This window comes from Musca vetustissima, unplaced genomic scaffold (assembly GCF_032173495.1).
Source record: "Musca vetustissima isolate MV318-11 ecotype Yass unplaced genomic scaffold, APGP_CSIRO_Mvet_v1 utg16761, whole genome shotgun sequence".
In the NCBI taxonomy this organism is placed as follows: domain Eukaryota; kingdom Metazoa; phylum Arthropoda; class Insecta; order Diptera; family Muscidae; genus Musca; species Musca vetustissima.
Window position 1 is genome coordinate 33,874 of NW_026888208.1, and position 21,823 is coordinate 55,696.

The window sequence follows — 21,823 nt, forward strand, 5'->3', positions numbered from 1 at the left end:
AAACAACAGTCAACGTTTTACCAGTTTTGTGGGTTGAGGAACGGTTTTCGAGTAAAAAATTGCAAAACATGTAAAATGAGTAGATTCTTTTAGGTTCTGGTACGACACTATTATTTATATTTTTTAATAAACATATAATACTATACCATCTACTCATATTATATTTAAGGAAGTAAATTTTAGTTTCTTTTTTTTTTAATTTTGTACCAGTGGCCTACCAACCACACACCGTCCTCCCCCACACCCCTCCGAAATGAAATCCTGCGTACGTCCCTGCTCATATGTACAATATTCTGTAGATAGAATAGACATAGCATCATTAGGGGACCATTGAAATGGAATCAGAAGAAATGAACTGTGCGAAGTACATAGATATTTGAACTAAATTAAAACAACCAATATACATACAATTCTGAAATTTAAGAAAAATTGATACGTCCTAATCGGACAAACTTTAGTTATTTGGTAAAATATTTGAATAAATACCATGAAAATATCTATGGAGGCTATATCTAAACCTGAAAAGACTTCAATCCAATACGATATGCAATATTTCATGTAAATAGGCTCCATATGTATGTGGACTAAAGAATATATGTGAGCTATATAAAAAATTTTAATCTATTTCAACAAAACTTTACGGATGCCAACCTGTAGTAACTTCAATACGCTATGCTAAATTTTGTCTCAATCGGGCAAACATTGGTAGTATGATGCTCCATTTACATAAAATCGGACGAAACTATATATGTCAGCTATATCTAAATCTCGGGCATGGGTACTCGCGCCAGCAGAGGAGGGATATCTTGGGGTGTTTGAGAGAAAAATTGTCCGAAAGATCTACGGAATGAGAATGCCCCAGCTCAAATGGCACATAAAGCGAGCCTCTACTGATGGTTCACGCAGAAGGGGAAGGCCACGAATTAGATGGAAAGACCAAGTAGAATACAACATCTCGGAACATGGTCTTTCAAATTGGTGGAGATGCGCACAAGACCGATGCGGTTGGAAATCTTTTTGAAACTTGGCTTATAGAGCAACCGTTCTGCAACAACCCAGCTAAGTAAGTATATCTAAATCTGAACCGATTTCAACAAAACTTCGCATACATCAATATGAACCCAATACAGTACTCTGTGCAAAATTTTGTCTCAGTCGGACAAATATTGGCGGTATGATGCTCCATTTACATAAAATCGGACGAAACTATATATGGAAGCTATATCTAAATCTGAACCGATTTTCTCCAATTTCAAATAAGTAACCTGGATTGGAAGATAAACTGCAGTACTTCATGGAAACCGCATGCGCATCAAATGATTTTGAGTATTAGGAAATTTAGACGAAATTTAAAAAGTATATTTCGTTATATAGTTTTATTTATTCCTATTTATAAACCCCCATGATTTATCGGAATTGTCTTGCTATAATCCGCAAGTTGTATACTTATACACAAGAAGTGATTATTTTAATTAAATTTGGCTCAAATCGAATAGTTCGTTCGCATGACATTATAAATGTAATTTTCAGCAACTTTTTGACTATTTTGTTACCAGAACTTTAACTAAGGTTTTAAGAAATATTACGATGCCCAACGTTTAGGTGGAATCGGTTACTCCCTTCCAGAGTTATCGTGCGCACCAGCCAGACAGATAGACAGTAGCATGAACATTTTTAAATCGACTCCAACTTGTCAGAAACGGCTTTGGTATAAAGATAAGGCACGTTTTTGCCGTAGCAAACGAGATAGACCCAAGGTTCCTTTTGAGAATATGCATAGTATCATTTTCTGAGTCGATTTATGCATGTCCGTTCATCCGTCTGTCTATGTTAATTTTTTTTTTTCTACGAATGAGATTAATTAACTAATTGTCTGTTGGGTAGTCAATCTTCCTACCACCATATAATGCTACATCCCAAATGTCAGTATTTTAGTGAGTTTGTACACGTTCTCAACCAAATTCCCTGTAATTTTATATTTCGGATTTTGATTGAGTAGAAAATCTCCCTAACTAAAATCATCAATATATGTTCACGTTTTGTTTTTCAATAGGCTCTAATTTGATTTTTCAAATTCTCTTGGGGGTGTGAAATCCTCTTACAAAATAATAATCAATATTGGTCCACATTTTGGTATAGCCCCATACAACCGTACTGTCCCATTTCCGGAATATAGGTAAGGTTTGAAAATATTCACGGAAGTTCCGTATAATTTTGATATGTTAAATTTGCTAGCCTAGTATTTCTGCCTTACTATATGCAATTTGATATTTAATTTTCTAAGAGCATAAAAAGGCTACTAACAGACTACTAAGTTCGACCGGAAATTAGGTGTAAGATCTTCTTCGTTTTGGTATTGTTAATATATAATAACAAATTTAGGACCTTTGTGGGCAAACATTTTCATAACAGAAATTTACCTATGATGTAGTATTTCGCGGGCTTAACATTTAAAGGCAATAATTCCATAGTTTACAATTTTACATGGGAGACAAAGAAACAACCGGCGACATGTGACAAATTAGACTTAGCACTACAAAACGACAACGAATAAGATAATTGTAGATTTTTTATTAAATCGATGAATTTTTACTTTAGTATCAAAATCTCAACTTCTATAAAAAGTGGACTTATTATAGCCTTTTCACATTAAGCCAGTGACATGTTTCAACATAAGCCAATCTTCATTTTTGGTATGTGTAATCTGAAATGTAGAAGGGTAATGCATTTTCTCTGTGTTTTCTAAAATTGTTACCCAAGATTTTGACAAGGTAAATGACAATATTTTGATCGGCCTATTTTCTTGGGATGACTCACTTGTTTGGGTGTGGATTAATTATTTCACTGTGTGATACAATTTCGTACAACCCCTTTCCCCATTTAGTGATTACTAAGATAACCATTAATTATAACCAACTGTAATGGAAACTTCCTCCAATTTGTCTTCATAAAACTAAAAACGCATACAAACGTGAGGGGAATATTTATCAACCACAAAAATTAATAGCTAAAACTTTTCCTTTCTACGAGACACAACTAAATCTACTGCAACACAGACGACACCTTTTAGGTTTTGTATTTTGTTATTTATTTAGTTATCGACAATTATACAATTACAACAAATGTTGGTTAACTCTTCAGCGGAAAAAAAGAAGATGTGACTAGAATAAATAATAAGAAGCAAACAAAAAATTATGCAAAGTAAATAACAGCAACCATCAACGAACGACTCTCCTCGGGGGAGTGCAGTGTTGAAGAAAGGTGGTTTCTTGTTGTCTAAGTCGTCTGTTGTGTTCACACCCAATTTAAAATGTGTAACGTATGAAAGAAATTCGAAATGGCTCGATGACAGGCGCCCTTATGCCACAAACAGAAAACAACAACAACAACGAACCATCATCATTACGCAATCATTAGCAAAGAAATTTACTAGAAAATCGTGAATAGTTTTTGTAAAAACAAAAAATAATCATTATTAACTCACCTTTTAAAAAAATGGTAATGGGGATTTTTAATATCTTCAGAGTACGAAACGAGAAAGTGGAAATGAAACTGTAACGTTTTGAAGTGAGGTGTGTGTGTGTGTGCGGTTTTTGTGGCTCTCTGAACATTTTTGTGCATATCTTTACACATTAGGAATTATGCCAAACACGCTGCAATTGTTAAACAAAAAATAATACGAATTGAAATTCATAAAAAAAATCAGTAACGTGATGACAATGATATGCACTCACTTATTCACTCACTGACGGTGGCGCACTCGCAGAAACGCATAGGGAAGAAACGTGAATAACCACCAGCCACAACATTTTTTTTTTCGTTGTTTTGAGGAAAATGTGTCATAAGTGTTATGATTTTCTGTTTATTTTCTTTCTTTCTTTGGAGCTGCATTTTTTGTGGATTATCGCCACCAGACAGACAGACATTCATACAAACAATCAGACAGACTGTGGCTGATGTTTGGCTAACTGTCTGCTTTACTTTCTATTACCACCACAAAATGGCAAATGATATGGAGTTTCAGTTTCTGTATTTATATTTATATTTATGTGTGTGTGTGTCTGCCTCTATCCCGGTCTGTCGTTCATTTAAATAAGTGATGATTTCCTAATGAAGTCGATAAGCTGTTGCTGCTGCTTTGGCTGCCGCCGAGACTTTAAATGTGAGTCTTTGTTATTGAAATTTGCCAAGTGAAAGGAAATGCCTTTGATCCATTTAATATGTTTTTCATGTAATTCAAATCAAGGAAATTTGTGGGCACTTTTTTAAATGGATTTTTTTGTGGCCAAGTAACATGTACTGGATTATGTTTAAGGAAAATAAATAATTATCTGAATATATGAGTGTTTGCGCTATGATGACAATTTGAATCGGAATCAATATTCCTGGGATTTAAAGATTTAAAGATTTATTAAAAAGGGATTTGTTCACGGACTTCGAATTTAATTTGCAATGGCACCCTTTCCATCGAATTTTAATTTATTAAGTCTCAATTTAGATTGGGCGAGTTTACTTGCGACAAGTCTTTGTTTGCAGGAGAGAGGGGCAAGGGGAATAGAATTTGAAAAAAATTGCCCGTACCGACAATTTTCTGGCAATTCGTTTTGTGTATTTTGTTTGTAGTGTCAGTAATTTGAAATACCAATCCTGCACATTGTCACAAAATGTAAAAAAATATATTTTTTGAAACCGAATTGCCTTGTGTAGATGCATGAAGCAAGTTCAAAAGAGAATGATAATAATTGCGGCATGTAAACTCGCCTAATCTAAATCAGGACTAAGTAAATCAATAAATTTATTCAGTGAAGTTAACATTTTCCATCATGGTAAGAGTATTAAAATCCAATATTTGGTCATAATTCACGCCTCAAGTAGACATTCAACATATTTAGCAGAAACAAATTAAAAGTTCCGCCCTGTCGAACTTTTGATACCCGCCACCATAGTTATAACAAAGGCTTCAAAAAACGTGGCACTATACTACAGTGATATTACAAAAAAGTGAACCTATGCAAATAAGGGTTTTTGAACTGCTAAATACAAAGTTGTATAGCCACCAAGAACCTGGAATGAAGAAGTGCCAGGACTATACCTAAACTGGAGCTGCACCTTTATATGGAAGATACGTCAAACATTACGACATTATATCGAGGTTGCGGGACCCTGAATACGATACTGGAAGAAAAAAGTATAAATTCAATATGGCGGATCGAAATTGGGGGTAAGTTTTTTTTATTTAATTTATTATATTATTTTTGAACACGTTTTTTACAGCTATGGTAACAGATTAAAAATGTGAAATCAGATGATACGATGTTAATCTTAAATGTTGTATAAAACTCAAGCAAAAATTAAATAGGTAATTTCTTAGCAGGTTTTAATATCAAAATAGCATTATATATTAGGGTCATAAAACTTTGACATACCTTAATTAAATTTAAAGCAAGTAAGGAATATATTTTACAAACTCCAATAGGCGTTATTGTAGTTCCAATCTTATACGTTGTGTGGAATAGGTATTTGATACACCATTTCGATCAAATCAGATAGAAATATATATGGAGGCTATACTCTCTGCAATATTTCATGTAACGCCACTAAAAGTTAGCTCTTGGGTAAACCATTTGCATGAGATCATATATAAGGCTGGGGAAAAAGAAATCCATTATTTTTATATGATCAATAGGACTTTATTTATTTAACATGCTTCGGAATGTCCGATTTGGCTCAAATATGCCTTTTATTGTATGATTTGTTGCAATTTTGAAGGTAACTTCATGATGCCTCTCATAGAGGTTCTGATCTCTATTTGCAAAAAAAAAAAAAAAAAAAAACTCTAGTAGTCGATTTTCCAGATACAAAGATAGATACAAATTTTTTAACTTTAAAGACATTTTGCAATGCCAGAAAAATTTGATAATCGCTTGGTGCCAAGTCCGGACTCTATGGTGGATGCATTAAAACTTCCCAACCAAGCTCCCGAAGTTTCTGGCGAGTCACTGTAGATGTGTGTGGCCTAGAGTTGTCCTGGTGGAACACGACACCTCTCCTGTTTGCCAATTCTGCCCGTTTCTGGTCAATTGCTGACTTCGAACGGTCCAGTTGTTGACAGTAGCGATCAGAATTAAGCGTTTGGTCATATGGAAGCAACTCATAATATATAATCCCCTTCCAATCCAACCAAATGCATAGCAGAACCTTTCCGGCCGTTAGTTCTGGTTTGGCCATCGTTTGAGGTGCTTCATCGTTTTCACACAGGGTTATACATGTGATCCATTTATCATCTCCAGTCACCATCCGTTTAAGAAATGGGTCTATCTCATTCCGTTCGACCAAGGCTTCGCTAATGGACATTTTTTCTTTTTCTTTTGAATCCTGCTTTGTATAAATGGTTTAAAACAGTTTTACAGACGATTTTAGGCTCCTGGGCGATGTTACGACAGCTAACTTCGATAATTTCACCGATTTTTATTTTTGACGACCGGACTAATGGATTTCTTTTTCCCCAAATTAATATATGGGAGCTAGATGTAAATCTCAGTATACTGGGCAATATTGTGTCTCAATCGAACAAACCCTGGAAGTTTGTTGCACCATTTTCCTAAAATCGGACGAACTATATATCGGAGCTATATGTATATATGATTTGATTTCAATAAAACTTAACACAATCTATCCTAGCCCTAATTTCATACGTTATAGCAAATTTTGTCTCAATCGGACAAAAAATTGAGAGTTTGGTGCACCATTTACATAAAATCGGACGAAGCTATATATAAATTTGAACCGATTTCAATGAATCTTAACACACTATATCCTAATTTAAATTCCATACATTATGCCAAATTTTGTCTCAATCGGACAACAATTGGGAGTTTGGTGCACCATTTACATAAAATCGGACGAATTTATGTATGGGAGCTATATCTCTATCTGATCCGATTTCAATGAAACATAACACACTCTCTTCTAGTCTCAATTCCATACGTTATGCCAAATTTTGTCCCAATAGGACAAAAATTGGGAGTTAGGTGCAATATTTACATAAAATCGGACGAATCTATATATAGAAGCTCTATATATATATATATATCTGAACCGATTTAAATGAATTTCAACACGATCTATTCAAGTCTCAATTCCATACGTTTTGTCAAAAATTTGTCTTAATCGGACAAAAACTGGGAGTTTGCACCATTTAAGTAAAATCGGACGAATCTATATATGGGCAATATTGCCAATTTTTTAACATAGCTGAAGCGGAGGTTCACCCCTTTATAACTCGGGAAGTACTTAAGTATATAAAAAAATTGAATAGTTTTGGGTTAATTGATCTGTCGTTGCAAACTGTTCATGATATTGACCTCCAAACTTTATTTTGGTGGAAGCTGTGTCTACTTTAATGTAAAAAAATGTATAAAAACACGTTGAGGCGAATTTTTTTATATTATCTATCGATTTGTGAGTAAGCCACTCATTTCACGGTCTTCGTGTCAATGTAAAACTAGAAGCCAACAAAATGGGGACTACGCCCCTTATGTGTCATTTTTCAAAATTTTAACTGCATCTACCTTTAACTGATGCTGACCTTTTGAAGCTCGATTTTGAGTGTTTTTTTAATTTTACTTCTAGCTTTAATACGCAAACAGGAATTTCTAAAAATCGATTATAAGATTATTGTGGTCGCGTATCTGCGTAATTTGATATGTATTTTGTGTATGTAGTATGCACAGCTTCAGAGTAATACTCATCCGATGGTGAAAATTTTGTGCGATCAAATTTGTAAAAAACCTATTTTTCGGGCCAAATTTTTGATCTGTCAACTGAATGACATGGGTACCCGCGATCAAAAAGGTTTTTTACGTTTCGGATCATATCAAATCTTCTTCGTGACTGGACTTCCAAAAACACGAAATTTTGCAAAAATATTTTTGAAAATATCGCGGATTTATTTGCGTTTTCTGTGGATCATTTCCGTTTCAATAAATGACCTCATACGGATTTTGTTCTTTTTCGAAAAGAGATCTTTAAAAACTTCAGTTGAAAGAGAGATGTACCAATTTATCTCAAAAATAGTGTGAGCTGGCACATCCATGGTTCTTAATGGACCACATTGAAATCGGTATAGATCGATGTATTTTTTAGGATGCACACCGAAATCGGATGCGCGTTAATGGCATATGGAGTTTTCGGAAATTATTCGCGTTTTACGATTTTTTTGGGTACTTCAATGCAACGTGTGGCACATCTTAGCCGTCAAATGAAATTTTGCAAAATATATATGGTTTGGAAGATAAACTTCAGTACTTCCTGGAAACCGTATGCGCATCAAATGATTTTGAGAAGTACGCGATTTAGACGCAATTTAACATGTATATTTCATAATATTATTTTATTTTAAGATTTATTCCTATTTATAGAACCCCAAGATTTATCCGAAGGGTCTTCATATAATCCGCAAAGCATATACGTATACACAAAAAGTGATTATTATATATGTAAATTTTTCGGCGAAATTCGGGTAAAATAGCAGAATAACCCCAACATTTTTTTCTGAAATTTCTTGGATAAAATTAAAAAAATAAATATGATGACATTATTTTTTCGAACCAAAAACAAATATTTTTTCTCAATATCTTGTTTTGTTGTCGCTGTGATTTACAAACCGCTACACGGACTTGTGGGATTTTGATATCATTTAATTCATCACGGTGTTTAAATTATGTAGATATTTTTAAATTAATTTTTAGGTGTGTGTATGTCATTAATATAATGAAAATATAGATGTAATCTGCTATATTTTTTTATTTTTCTCATATTTCGCGAAGATGTGCAACTTTATCGCGATTATTATAATATATTCATATTCTTATTTTATGGAGGAAGATCTATATTAACGCTTTTGGTCAATATAATAAACGGCATAATTTTAAGATTTTTTTCTTATTGCCAAAATTAAAACCTCGATAACTTTTGCGCGCATCAACCAAAAATTTGATTGCGAACGGTTTTGGAGTCAGAACATTTTTCTCTATATGTGTACCAAAAATCATTGATGTGCCACAAAAACAAAAAAGCTGATTTTTTGAAAATGGAATATTAAAAAATTGGCAATATTGCCCATATAGATATACGTAAATTTGAACCGATTTCAAGGAATCTTAACAAACTCTATTCTAGTCTCAATTCCACACATTGTGCCAAATTTTGTCTCAATCGGATAAAAATTGGGAGTTTGGCGCACTATTTAGATAAAATCTGAAAATATATATGGGACTTTTATCTAAATCTGAGCCGATTTTCTCCAATTTCAATGGGGTTCGTCTTTGGGCCAAACAAGTGACCTATGCCAATTTTCATCCAATTCGGATCATAAATGCGACCTGTACTTTTTTACAATTTAACATGAACAGATAGACAGACAGAGGGACATGCATAAATCGACTCAGAAAGTGATTCTATGCATATTTTCAAAAGGAACCATGTGTCTATCCCGTTTCTTTTTGCCTGTTACAAACACATACACAATGACATATACCCTGTACCACAGTGTGGTGAGCAACTGGTATTTAGTCCGAAAAACAAAATAAACTACGCCAAAACTGTTATAGGAAACATTTCATTATTTTTTTTTAAATACGTACAAATGTACTTACGTTTAAAACGCCGGAGACATGAGCAATCTGAAATTAAAAATAAAAAACAAAATTAGAATACTTTTAATACCGCAATTATATAAAAGTAATCATATAAATGTTTAATTGATAGGTAATCTGTGGTAGAGCCCTGGGCCTCCAATAACTTTATTTGTTTCCCAATAATTAATAAAAAAATGCATTCTCATCGATATTCTTCGCCAGTAGATACTGTTGAAGGGTTCAAAATTAAATATACTTTTTAAGATGCTTCATTTGGAGTGAAATATTTTGCCGAGGAATACATTGAAAAACAATAACAACAATTTTGGTGATAAAATATTCGCATTTTATACCCTACACAACTATGTTGTCAGGGTATTATAGCTTTGTACAGCCCCAAAAGTTTGTAACGCCGCGAAATATTGGTCCTAGACCCACCTTTAAGTATACCGATCGTCATATCTCGATTGAGCGGGTCAAATGGACCCTGACTTTTGTGTGAAAAATTACAAAATTTGTATTCTATTGCCTATATATTTGCCCCTGAAGGACATAGACCCGAGATTTTATATCCAAGAGGAGTGGTTGACCTTTAAATTGATACCAATTTTATGGTCGTACTTACTCAGATGTGAGAGTTACACTTAAATGTTTACATGAAATGATCAGAAAATAATATTGGGATGAAGTGGAACAAAAACTTAATTTTTGGGTTTTTTCGAGTCGATCTTTGGGCCACAATTGAAAGCCAAAAATCACAACACAACCCACGGTGAAGGAAATCTGAACAAGTAATTAGAAGAGCTGTACTGAATATTAGTAATAATAATATATCTAGTCGTCAAGAGAGAGCAAATATCGCGAAGTATTGCCCAAGCTCCGAATGTAGTACCACAGAAAGTAAGATTTTCGTGGAAGTTGTGTAGGGTATCATATGGTCGGCCCCGTCCGACTATACTGCTCCGCTCACTGGTTTATTATTATGCTGGAAATATATATATATATAGTAGCCCTCATAGAAAATGAATAAAAAATCTGCACTGTAATTACCAATAACTCCTATTTTCCCAACAACACAATGTTGAATTCAAGGTAACCATTTTTCCCTCTTGGCCATGTTTGTGTCTTAAGTCTTTTGTTTTCAGACCAACACTTTCTTAAAGTTATCGTCACCATCATCACTACACAACAATTTCTACAAAAAACTAACTTGGTAATTTCAACACACTTAAATAAACAAGAAATGATAACTATTAAGCAAAAAACTCTCTGTCTAATCCCAAAGCAACAAGAAAATAATAAATGATGCAGTTAACATCATTTCGACAAGTTCAACGCCCACAAAAAAAAATGTAAATGGGGAAAAAGAGAAAAACACAATGTGAAAATTAAAGTAATGCTTAATATATACGAGAGCTCGTTATTCAAATGTTTATTTCCTATTTCGTATCGTTGATGATAACTTTAGCTCGTGCCAAAATGTTGAAGATTTCCATTGATGGTGTCTTGAAATAGGAAAATGCAAGTTTGTTATGCCGACAATTAATTTTAATTAATTTAATAAAAAATTATAATGATTCAACCTTATTTGGTATTGCCTGTATAAGAATCAGACCAATCCAATAAAAAATTATTTTTTTTTTATCATAGCCCATTTTTTAAATCCATTAATATCTCTACTTTAAAAGTAACGAACAAAAACCGGTTCTGTCTCTTTTGTAAATTCTTGATCTCGATTAAATTAGCCGATTATCTTTAAAGACAGCAGACCAGTAGCCGTAGCACTCTTCGATTTTATGCAGATAAATATGTTAATTTATATTTTATAGCTTCTGCTGCTATCCGATTCGATCACCTACTACATACTATGTCTCGTCGTCGGCTGTTCCGCTTAATTGTTATTTATATTTTAATCGACACCACATAAATTGTTTTTTAATTGACGACTTATTCAAATTAGCTAATTTTTTTTTTTTCGATGTTACAACAACATCAACCTGTTTCGTAATTCTTCGATGGTTTTGTTAAAATTGTGACCAGTTGGGAGATGGTCCCCCCACAATTAATTGCTGTTAAATTGTATCCAATAATCTTAAAAATACGTCAGCGAGTTATTTGGATCGTGGAAGAGTTACGCTTTTTTATTTGCTTAACAGAGGCAATTAAAATACAGATTTCCATATTATGTCAGTTGTTAAATTGCGGAATGTTGCAAAATTTATTGCCCACAGGGGTTTTATTGAAGTGCAGTTTTGCAGAACTTAATACAAATTTTGCTATCGGCGATATTTTTGAAATGTAGATTCTGAGTGGATGTGTTGATATTATTTTACTTTAAGGGGAGAGTATGAATCGCCAGAAATGTACAAGTATATAGACGAAGAATTTTTAATTCATTAATTTTAAAAATATATCGAAACCAGTTTTAAAATTCTATGATGACTTCGACAATATTCACACATGGGCCACTATTTAAAACTATATAGATTATTGTTCGATAAAATTAAATACCAAATTACAGACAATCCGATTGGGCTTCAGCACACCGAAAATTAAGCGGTCGGGTAGAGGTATTTAAATCTAGCAATAGCGAAAATCGGTCCAGTCCTTCTAATACCTCCTCCACAAAATTGTCAAAATGTTGTTGGAAATTAATTTTATATCATGCGAACGTATTATCCACTTTGCACAACCTTATATTTAGATAAAGCCAATGATTGATGATGGAATTCATTGGTATACTTCTTCGGTACCTCCCCCTCAAAGTGTCAAAATTTTGAACATTTTTTTTAATTTCATATCAAGAAAAGAAAATGTTCGATTCGATCAAAAATTTACAAATTTTAATACTTCTACCAACCCCAGATTAAGTCCGATGATGGAAACTGCTTTGATAGCTCCCCCGAAACATTTTAAATAATTGTAAATATAGCTTGAAGCTAATTGAATAACCGATTTACATCATAATAGTTTACAAAAATTACATTAAATCCGAAGATAGGGGCTTTATGCTCTCCTGGTACCTCCCCACAAATTGTGAAATATTTAATAGAAACATATATCTTATATAAATCGAATAATTAAATCTATGTGTCATTTACGTAGACCTCCGAGCCCTATGGGAGCCCTATGCTCCTTAGAGAAGAACAAATATAAATCTGAACCGATTTTAAACAATTTCAACAGGATCGACTTTGGGTAAATAAATGAGCCTTGCTTTGTACAAACATGCATTGTCATTCTATGTATATCCACAAAAATAACTATGGAACAAATTTATTGAGACGGAGAAATTGCTGCCGGATTTCAATAGTATGAAAATCCCCTTCATGGTCTGTATTTTTCAACCTGTGGCTTTAATTTACATTACGGGATCTTGGAGGGGGGGATAGATGTCTCATGCAAATGTTCGATATATGTTCATGTTTTGTCATAGCCCCAATCAAAAAATTCCGCACCGTTGCTGGTTTTAGGTCTTAGTCGGTATTAGGCCGTGCTCTATTCCGTATTCCGGGGTGCCATTTAGAGCCATTTCTGTGAAAAAATGTGACAAAATCCTTCAAAATACCAAAAATGTGAACCTTTATATAGGAAATATGGACCCATATCGGACATTTTCATCAAATGTGTTTTTCACCCTAGAATTACTTAGAATGAAAAATAGCAGCCACTTCCGTTCGAAAATCCAGCTAGTACCGTCAAAATACAGAAAATAAGGCACTACATTTATATGTAACTATGCCAAAACAAGGACCTATATCAAACATTTCTCGCTTAGATATTTTTCACTCTCCAAATACCGCCACATCGCATGTAAATCCTCCAAGAACTCGGAATCTCATATTACCGTCCCTTCGGTGAATATGGAACGGAACCTTAAAAGTACCGATATCAATGTTCGTTTGTCTCTACGCTGAGAAAATGTGCCTAATTAAAAAAATAGACATCAATCGAATATCTAAATATGAACCAATTTCAAATACCGCCACAGCGCATGTAAATCCTCCAAGAAGTCGGAATCTCATATTATCGTCCCTTCGGTTAATGTGGACGGGACCTTAAAAGCACTGATATCAAAAGATTTTACCAAAGATGTTTGTTTGTCCCTTCGGTGAGAAATGTGCATAATTTAAAAAATGGACATGAATCGAATATCTAAATATGAACCAATTTCCACCAATTTCAATAGGGTGTGTCCTTGTCTCAAATAAATGAGCAATTTCATCCAATTCGGACCTGTGCTTTGTTGACAAGAATACATAGAAAGTGACTATGGGTCTATCTCGTCTCCTTCTAACTATTACAAAGATATACACAAAGTCATAATACCCTGTACTACCGCGTGGTGATGGGTATAAAAAAACATACATCCACGAAAAATATTCTTTGTAAAATCCACAATTTCTGGGAACATTAAAAAAATCGGTTAAATATCCTCGCTTATGTTGATCGTTGAAAAATATTCCATATATCAATGCCTAGTTTGATTATTGTGATATTCTTTAAAAATCTCACTTTAAAAGCATTTGATAATCTCGCGCTGAAAAAAATATATTTAAAAACCACGACTTCATTTAAACCACCCCTTTAAATGTAAAAACACTCGCTTAAAATAGTTCAAAAAATTAAATAATATTTTTTGAACTATTTTAAATGCAGCTTAAATCCCGCTTCTGTATACCCATACAATTTTATTCTGTCCTTACAAAATTACCATAGAGAAAATATTTTTCAAAATACCAATACAAGAATGGTGCTGGAAAAAGAGATTATTTAACAAGTACACCCTTAGCTTCGGCAGATTTTTAAAAAATGTCTTTTAAAAATCCCCGATTCTGTAGGCCTTTAAAAATATAGTTTACAAAACCGCGCTTCTTTATGATCTTAACAAATATTCATTAAATAATTCGGGCTACTGAAGAGATATTCATTAAAAATGCACGTCCTTGAGAAGAAATATTCTTCAAAACATTCCCTTTTGTCGGTCATTGAAAAAATATTTTTTTGCAAATCGCAACTTATAATCTATAAAAACTGCTTTTTGAAAAAACACTAAAATAATGCTCTTTCAAAAAATATTTTAAAATAAAAATTGTCAGAGCCAAAGCGTAAACTGTTCCTGTTCTGTACAACGTGCGCACATTCCAAATGCAGATTCGCAGATCGTGGTATGGACAACTAACCCGACTCCTCAATCCATTTTTTATAGTTCTCGCTATTTTAACGGATGGTTAAAGCAGCTACCTGAGGTGACACCGCTGTGAGGTCAGTGTCCACAATTGAGATGAAAGACGAACCAAGATACGCCTGGTCTTTGCCATGTTAAAGTCAATCAGAGCCGTTGCTTGGTATCTATCATCCCCTATGTCTTTAAAAACTACATTAAAAAAATAAAGAACGGCGTCTTAAAAAATATTTAAAATCCGCACTCAAAAAAATATGTTTAATTTGTATATTTAAAACACGACTTAAAACATTGAAGTACGGTTGCTTAAAATAGTTCTTAAAAATATTATTTAAAAATCCTCACAAAAATCGCATTTCTGTAGGTCCATAAAATATTATACAGCCTTTACAAAATATTATTTAAAAATTCACGCTTTAATGGCCCTAGAGAAAATATTCTTCAAAAAACCAAAACAAGCTTCTGCAGGTTCATTAACATTTTTCTTTAAAAATCCCCACTTTTGTAGGTATTCGATAATTATATTCTACAAAATTATTTTAAAATAATAAATTTTAGAGTTTGAGTTAATTACACCCTACACAACTATGTTGTCAGGGTATTATAGCTTTGTGCAGCCCCAAGAGTTTGTAACACCGCGAAATATTGGTCCTATACCCACCTTTAAGTATACCGATCGTCATATCTCGACTAGCTGAGTCGATCTAGACATGTGTGTCCGTCCGTCCATTATAATTTGTAAACACGATACAGGCCACAGTTATGGACCAATCTTCACGAAGTTTTGCATGTAGGATGGGTTCTGGCCAATGAAGACCCCTATTGTTTTTGGTAAAGATTGGTTAATATTTAGGAGATGAAATGGACCAAAACTAAATTTTTGTCGGGTTTTCCGGTCGCTCCAGAGGCCGCAATTATGGCCCGAACATCGTGAAATTTTACATGGAGAAGGGGATCGGGCCAAAGAAAAGGCATGCATTTTTTGATAAAGAACGGTCAATATTTAGCGGGTCAAATGGACCCTGACTTTTGTGTGAAAAATGACAAATTTTGGATTCTATGGCGTATATATTTACTCCTAAAGGACATATACCCGAGAAGTTGATAGTATATTCAAGAGAAGTGGCTGACCTTTAAATTTATACCAATTATATTGTCGTATGTTCATGGATGTGGGAGTTACACTTAAATATTTACTGGACTTACGTATTCAGATTTTATATAGTAACTCTTACCACACTGGAGGGCGGAAATATAACGCTGATCGATTTGACATTTTCCATGGGGTTCCAGTTATGGTCAAGCTCAAGGAATGAAGTGGACGGAAAACTTATTTGTTTTTTATGCAATTTTTCGAACCGATATATAGGCCACAGTTATAAGCCGATCATCACCATACAACCCACGCTGAAGTCAATCTGGGCAATTAATAAGAAGGGCTGTACTGAATATTAGTAATATTCGGAAAATATGTCAGTGTATGGAAGATGTGCTGTTGACCTCTAATCGGGCAAGAGGGTGCAAATGTCACGTAATATTTCCCAGGCTCGGAATAAAGTTCTTTAGAAAGTTAGAACTCAGTCGTAGTTGTATAGGGTATCGTATGGTCGGCACCGTCCGACTATACTGCTCCGCTCACTGGTTTTAAAATTACATATGCATATATTCAAAAAAAATAATTTAACCATATATTATCTGGAATAATAATTTTAATCAATTGCTTAATGTTTAATTTTCTGTAACTATTATTCTTTGGAAATAAAAAAAAATTTACAAAATTTATTTAATTACTTATTTGCTACCAGATTTTACAATCGCAGATCGCATATCACAATTAAACAACTCTTTCAATATTAAGTTTGTGCACCGTTGGTGGTCTGCGTCTGTCTGCCTTGTAAATTCATAGATCAAATTGATCGATTAATTTGAACATTTGAAATATTTTTTTCAATTGACATGTTTTTTTTTCTCTAACCCAACTATCAAGATTTGCATTGAGTTGTCTGTGTCGGGTTACTGTGATTAATGAAATCATGTTTAATTCGAAAATTAGACCACACTTGTTTTGGGTTATTAATTTTTTGGTTTGTCTTATCCGGTTGCGGCAAGACCAAAACATCGGCGAAGATAGTGCAAAGTGCCAAAACGATAAATTCATCATTAAATAGGCATTGCTATGCCAACCAGCACACATTCATACATATCACCATTTTGGCATATTGGTTGGTTAGTTGGTTCATTAAAAGACAATTTGTAAACAATTTTGGTTCGGATTGAATTGAATTCAGTCCACCGCTCCAATTGCTGTTGTAGTTAATTTAGTACACTGTTATAGCTGCTGCCGCTGCCCATGTCAAATTTTAAATATGTTGTTTATTCCTAATCCGTTCGTAAATACCGTTTTACCAAATGCGGGTGTCACACACTGTCATCCAAATGGCAATCGGTATTGGCGCCCAAGTATGGTCAAATGTGGTATTGGGTGTGTGTGCTTGCGCGCTAGATTGTTGTTCATACATATTTGAAGCACCAATAGCGCCTTAATTAAAATTAGTCTTAGCCCCTTTGGGTATAGTGGAATTGGAATTATGGTAGCTAAGAGTAATTAAATCACAAGCAAAGAGTTATGCACATATTTCATGGTGTTGATTGCTGCAATTTTATTTTAGCGCCAAGTCTGAATATTATTTCCTTTTTGGAAATGTGTGGGAATATTTTTGAAAAAGGTAATACATTAAAAATAAATTCAGTAACTCGGGTTTTAGACATTCTACTTTTGTAAGCAACTCCGACTTAGTTCTTAGGAGAGAGGGGTATGAAAAGTGCCAATGGGGAAGAATTTCAAAAGAGATTCGTAAAGAGCGGTAGCAGGCAGATTTGCTTTAAAATGATTCATGTCTAATCGCCGAGTAAAAAAAATATGGAACCTAATAAAAATAAAATGTAAATAATATTGTTTCAAATAAAGGAAGTGATAATGAAAATATATATTAGGTTCTCTGTCTATAAAGAATCTAAAAAAATTTGAATGTATGTATACAATTTCGAAATTATGCCAATAACTTCAAGCTTTTATGGTCCTCAAAATACTATATTTAATACCAAAAAGCCCCACTACTTTTACAAAAAATGCACGCCAATGCCTCTGAGAGTCCCTGAAAAAATAGTATTAGGGCTCCGACAATAATTAGCTTTTGAAAAAAATATACGTTGAAAGGAGGATATTCATATATATATATATATATATATATATATGAAAAAATACTCTTTAAAAAATCCACGCCTCGGAATGGTCCTTGAAAAAATATTCTTTAAAAAATCCACGCCTCGGAATGGTCCTTGAAAAAATATTCTTTAAAAAATCCACGCCTCGGAATGGTCCTTGAAAAAATATTCTTTAAAAAATCCACGCCTCGGAATGGTCCTTGAAAAAATATTCTTTAAAAAATCCACGCCTCGGAATGGTCCTTGAAAAAATATTCTTTAAAAAATCCACGCCTCGGAATGGTCCTTGAAAAAATATTCTTTAAAAAATCCACGCCTCGGAATGGTCCTTGAAAAAATATTCTTTAAAAAATCCACGCCTCGGAATGGTCCTTGAAAAAATATTCTTTAAAAAATCCACGCCTCGGAATGGTCCTTGAAAAAATATTCTTTAAAAAATCCACGCCTCGGAATGGTCCTTGAAAAAATATTCTTTAAAAAATCCACGCCTCGGAATGGTCCTTGAAAAAATATTCTTTAAAAAATCCACGCCTCGGAATGGTCCTTGAAAAAATATTCTTTAAAAAATCCACGCCTCGGAATGGTCCTTGAAAAAATATTCTTTAAAAAATCCACGCCTCGGAATGGTCCTTGAAAAAATATTCATTAAAAAATCCACGCCTCGGAATGGTCCTTAAAAAAATATTCTTAAAAAAATCCACGCCTGGGAATGGTCCTTAAAAAAATATTCTTAAAAAAATCCACGCCTCGGAATGGCCCCTGAAAAAATATTCTTTAAGAATTCCACGCCTCGGAATGGTCCTTGAAAAAATATTCTTTAAAACTCCACGCCTTGGAATGGTCCTTGAAAAAAGATTCTTTAAAAAATCCACGCCTTGGAATGGTCCTTGAAAAATATTCTTTAAAAATCCACGCCTCAGAATGGTCCTTGAAAAAAGATTCTTTAAAAAATCCACGCCTTGGAATGGTCCTTGAAAAATATTCTTTAAAAAATCCACGCCTCGGAATGGTCCTTGAAAAAAATTCTTTAAAAATTCCACTCCTCGGAATGGTCCTTGAAAAAATATTCTTTAAAAACTCCACGCCTTGGAAGGGTCCTTGAAAAAATATTCTTTAAAAAATCCACCCCTCGGAATGGTCCTTAAAAAAATATTCTTTAAAAATCCACGCCTCAGAATGGTCCTTGAAAAAATATTCTTTAAAAAATCCACGCCTCGGAATGGTCCTTGAAAAAATATTCTTTAAAAAATCCACGCCTCGGAATGGTCCTTGAAAAAAATATTCTCTAAAAAATCCACGCCTCGGAATGGTCCTTGAAAAAATATTCTTTAAAAAATCCACGCCTCGGAATGGTCCTTAAAAAAATATTCTTAAAAAAATACACGCCTCGGAATGGTCCTTGAAAAAATATTCTTTAATAAATCCACGCCCTGGAATGGTCCTTGAAAAAATATTCTTTAAAAAATCCACGCCTAAGATAATTCTTGAAAAATATTCTTGAAAAAATCCTCGCATTTGATGATCTTTGAAAAAATATTCCTCAAAAATCCTCGCCTTTGATGATCCTTGAAGAAATATTCTTTAAAAATTTGACGCCTTAGATGATCCTTAAAAAAATATATTTTAAAAATCTACGCCTGTTAACTCTTGAAAAAACAATATTTAAAAAATTCACGCTCCTTTAAAAAATTATAAAATCCAAGCCTTGAAACACTATTTTTTAAGAAGTTCTCCCACGTTCTCCTTGAAAAATTATTCTTGAAATATACCACACCATATGTACTCATTGAAAAATTTTATTAAAAAAATCCATGCCTACGGTGGTTGCTAAGTAACTTTAAAAAATCCACTGTAGATCCTTGAGAAAATAATGTTTTAAAAAATCAACGATTAACGAACGATCAAGTGGTTACTTGAAGAAAAAAAATGTCTAAAGACAATAATTAATGCCAATTTTATTAAAATTTTACAAATCACAGATTAGTCTTTACATGAACAACATATTTCTTTGTTCATAGATCTATGATAATATATTGTTTATTTAATACAGTGTTTTTTTTTCCATAATAATAGATATATTCCAACCAGTCTAGTTTGCTCTAATTTATTGTGACCAATGACAAATTGACAACAAAACGAAGATTAACTGCAATTTTCTGTAAATGTTGCTACAAAAAATCTGTGATTATTTATGTAAAAGACGACAATGATTACTTGAAAAATTACAAATTGCTTGGCTGTACAAAAGTCATCTGGCCCAGGTGACCACTTGTCACCAAGTTGACAACTGTTATCGTCGTATATGTTAGCATAATTGAGAAAATTAACATCATGTCAGGATAGAAAAGAACTGAAATCTAAAGATAAAATATTTCAGTAACGCATTATGCAGACAAAAAAATTGTACATATACAATGTTGTTTGTACGAGTCTCGTTCGAAAAGAGATATAATCATACCCAACATTATGGGGGCTCTCCTCTCAAAATTATGTCAACAAAATTGGCTCCCCAATACAAATGTTGTAATGAAAATCGCACACACACACACATGTTGTTACATATTACAAAAGAAATACCGATTATCTCTATTACGTTTATGTTAAATTATTACACATGTTGCTGTTGTTGTTGCATCAAGTCAACACATGTTGTACCGAGCCGAAATGTTGCACACAAAAAATGCATTCAAGTCAAACAAATTGTTCATTCCCTCTTTGTGTTGCGTTTCATTGCATTGCCATTAGTTTATGTTTTCAAAGGCTTTTGAGTTATGAATTGGTGACAAATTATTTGAACATACAAATTATTTGCACATACATACATATATCTAAATGCTACAATTATCGTCGTCATCATCGTCGTCGTATTACAATAGAGTCAAAGAAACGAATGGGGAAAAATTGCTGTCATAAATTATATCGTCATACAATTATGTGTTGATCCACATTGTTGGCTAGGCTAGTATGTAAAAGTGGTTTGGGGAGGGGTAGTTTTCCCTCCCATTTTCGTTGCGTTTTTATACCCTCCACCATAGAATGGAGGGTATATTAATTTTGTTTTTCCGTTTGTAACTCATCGAAATAATCATTTCCGACCCTATAAAGTATATATATTCTTGATCAGCGTAAAATTCTAAGACGATCTAAGCATGTCCGTCTGACCATCTGTCTGTCCGTCTGTTGTAATCACTCGAGAGTCTAAACGAGTTGAGCTGGATCGCCAAAATTTTGCAAAGAGTGGTCTTTTGTCTGCAGGCAGGTCAAGTTCGAAGATGGGATATATCGGTCCACGTTTAGGCATAGCTCCCATATAAGGGTACCCCCCAATTTTCGGTATTTTAGGGTTCTTGAGCGAGGTTTTCAACCGAATTCGCTGAAATTTGCTACATTGGGTTTTTATGGGGTACCAAATGTCCCCACTAAAAAAAAATATTGAGTTCAAAATTGGTATATACCGGTCATTAATTAGGCATAGCCCTCATATAATGATATTCCCAAATATTCACTATTTCCTACACTATGTAATCAATATTGGTCCCCCTTTAGGCATACCCTTTGTAATCTAAATTACAGTAGTTTAAGGATTTTATACTCTACCATGCTCTACCATCAGTCCACTTTTGGGATCTTACAGATTTTAGGAAAAATCCCCATTTAGAAATGTTGAAGTTTGTATTTGGTGTACATAAAGCGGGGTACACACTATCATTTTTGACTGTCAGTTTTTTATCGATTATTGACTGTCCAACAACCACACTATCAAACAAGCAAAATT

General features: G+C 33.6%; 1 protein-coding gene across 1 annotated transcript in view; it reads right to left on the reverse strand.

Annotated features, from left to right (window-relative positions):
* Positions 1–9,632: 9,632 nt before the first annotated feature.
* LOC133336007 (uncharacterized) overlaps positions 9,633–21,823 on the reverse strand; it is a 33,204-nt gene continuing 21,013 nt past the window's right edge. Inside the window, exon 4 of the mRNA XM_061544299.1 lies at positions 9,633–9,683. Within this exon, the coding sequence (XP_061400283.1) occupies positions 9,633–9,683 (51 nt within the window). The remainder of the gene's footprint in view (positions 9,684–21,823) is intronic.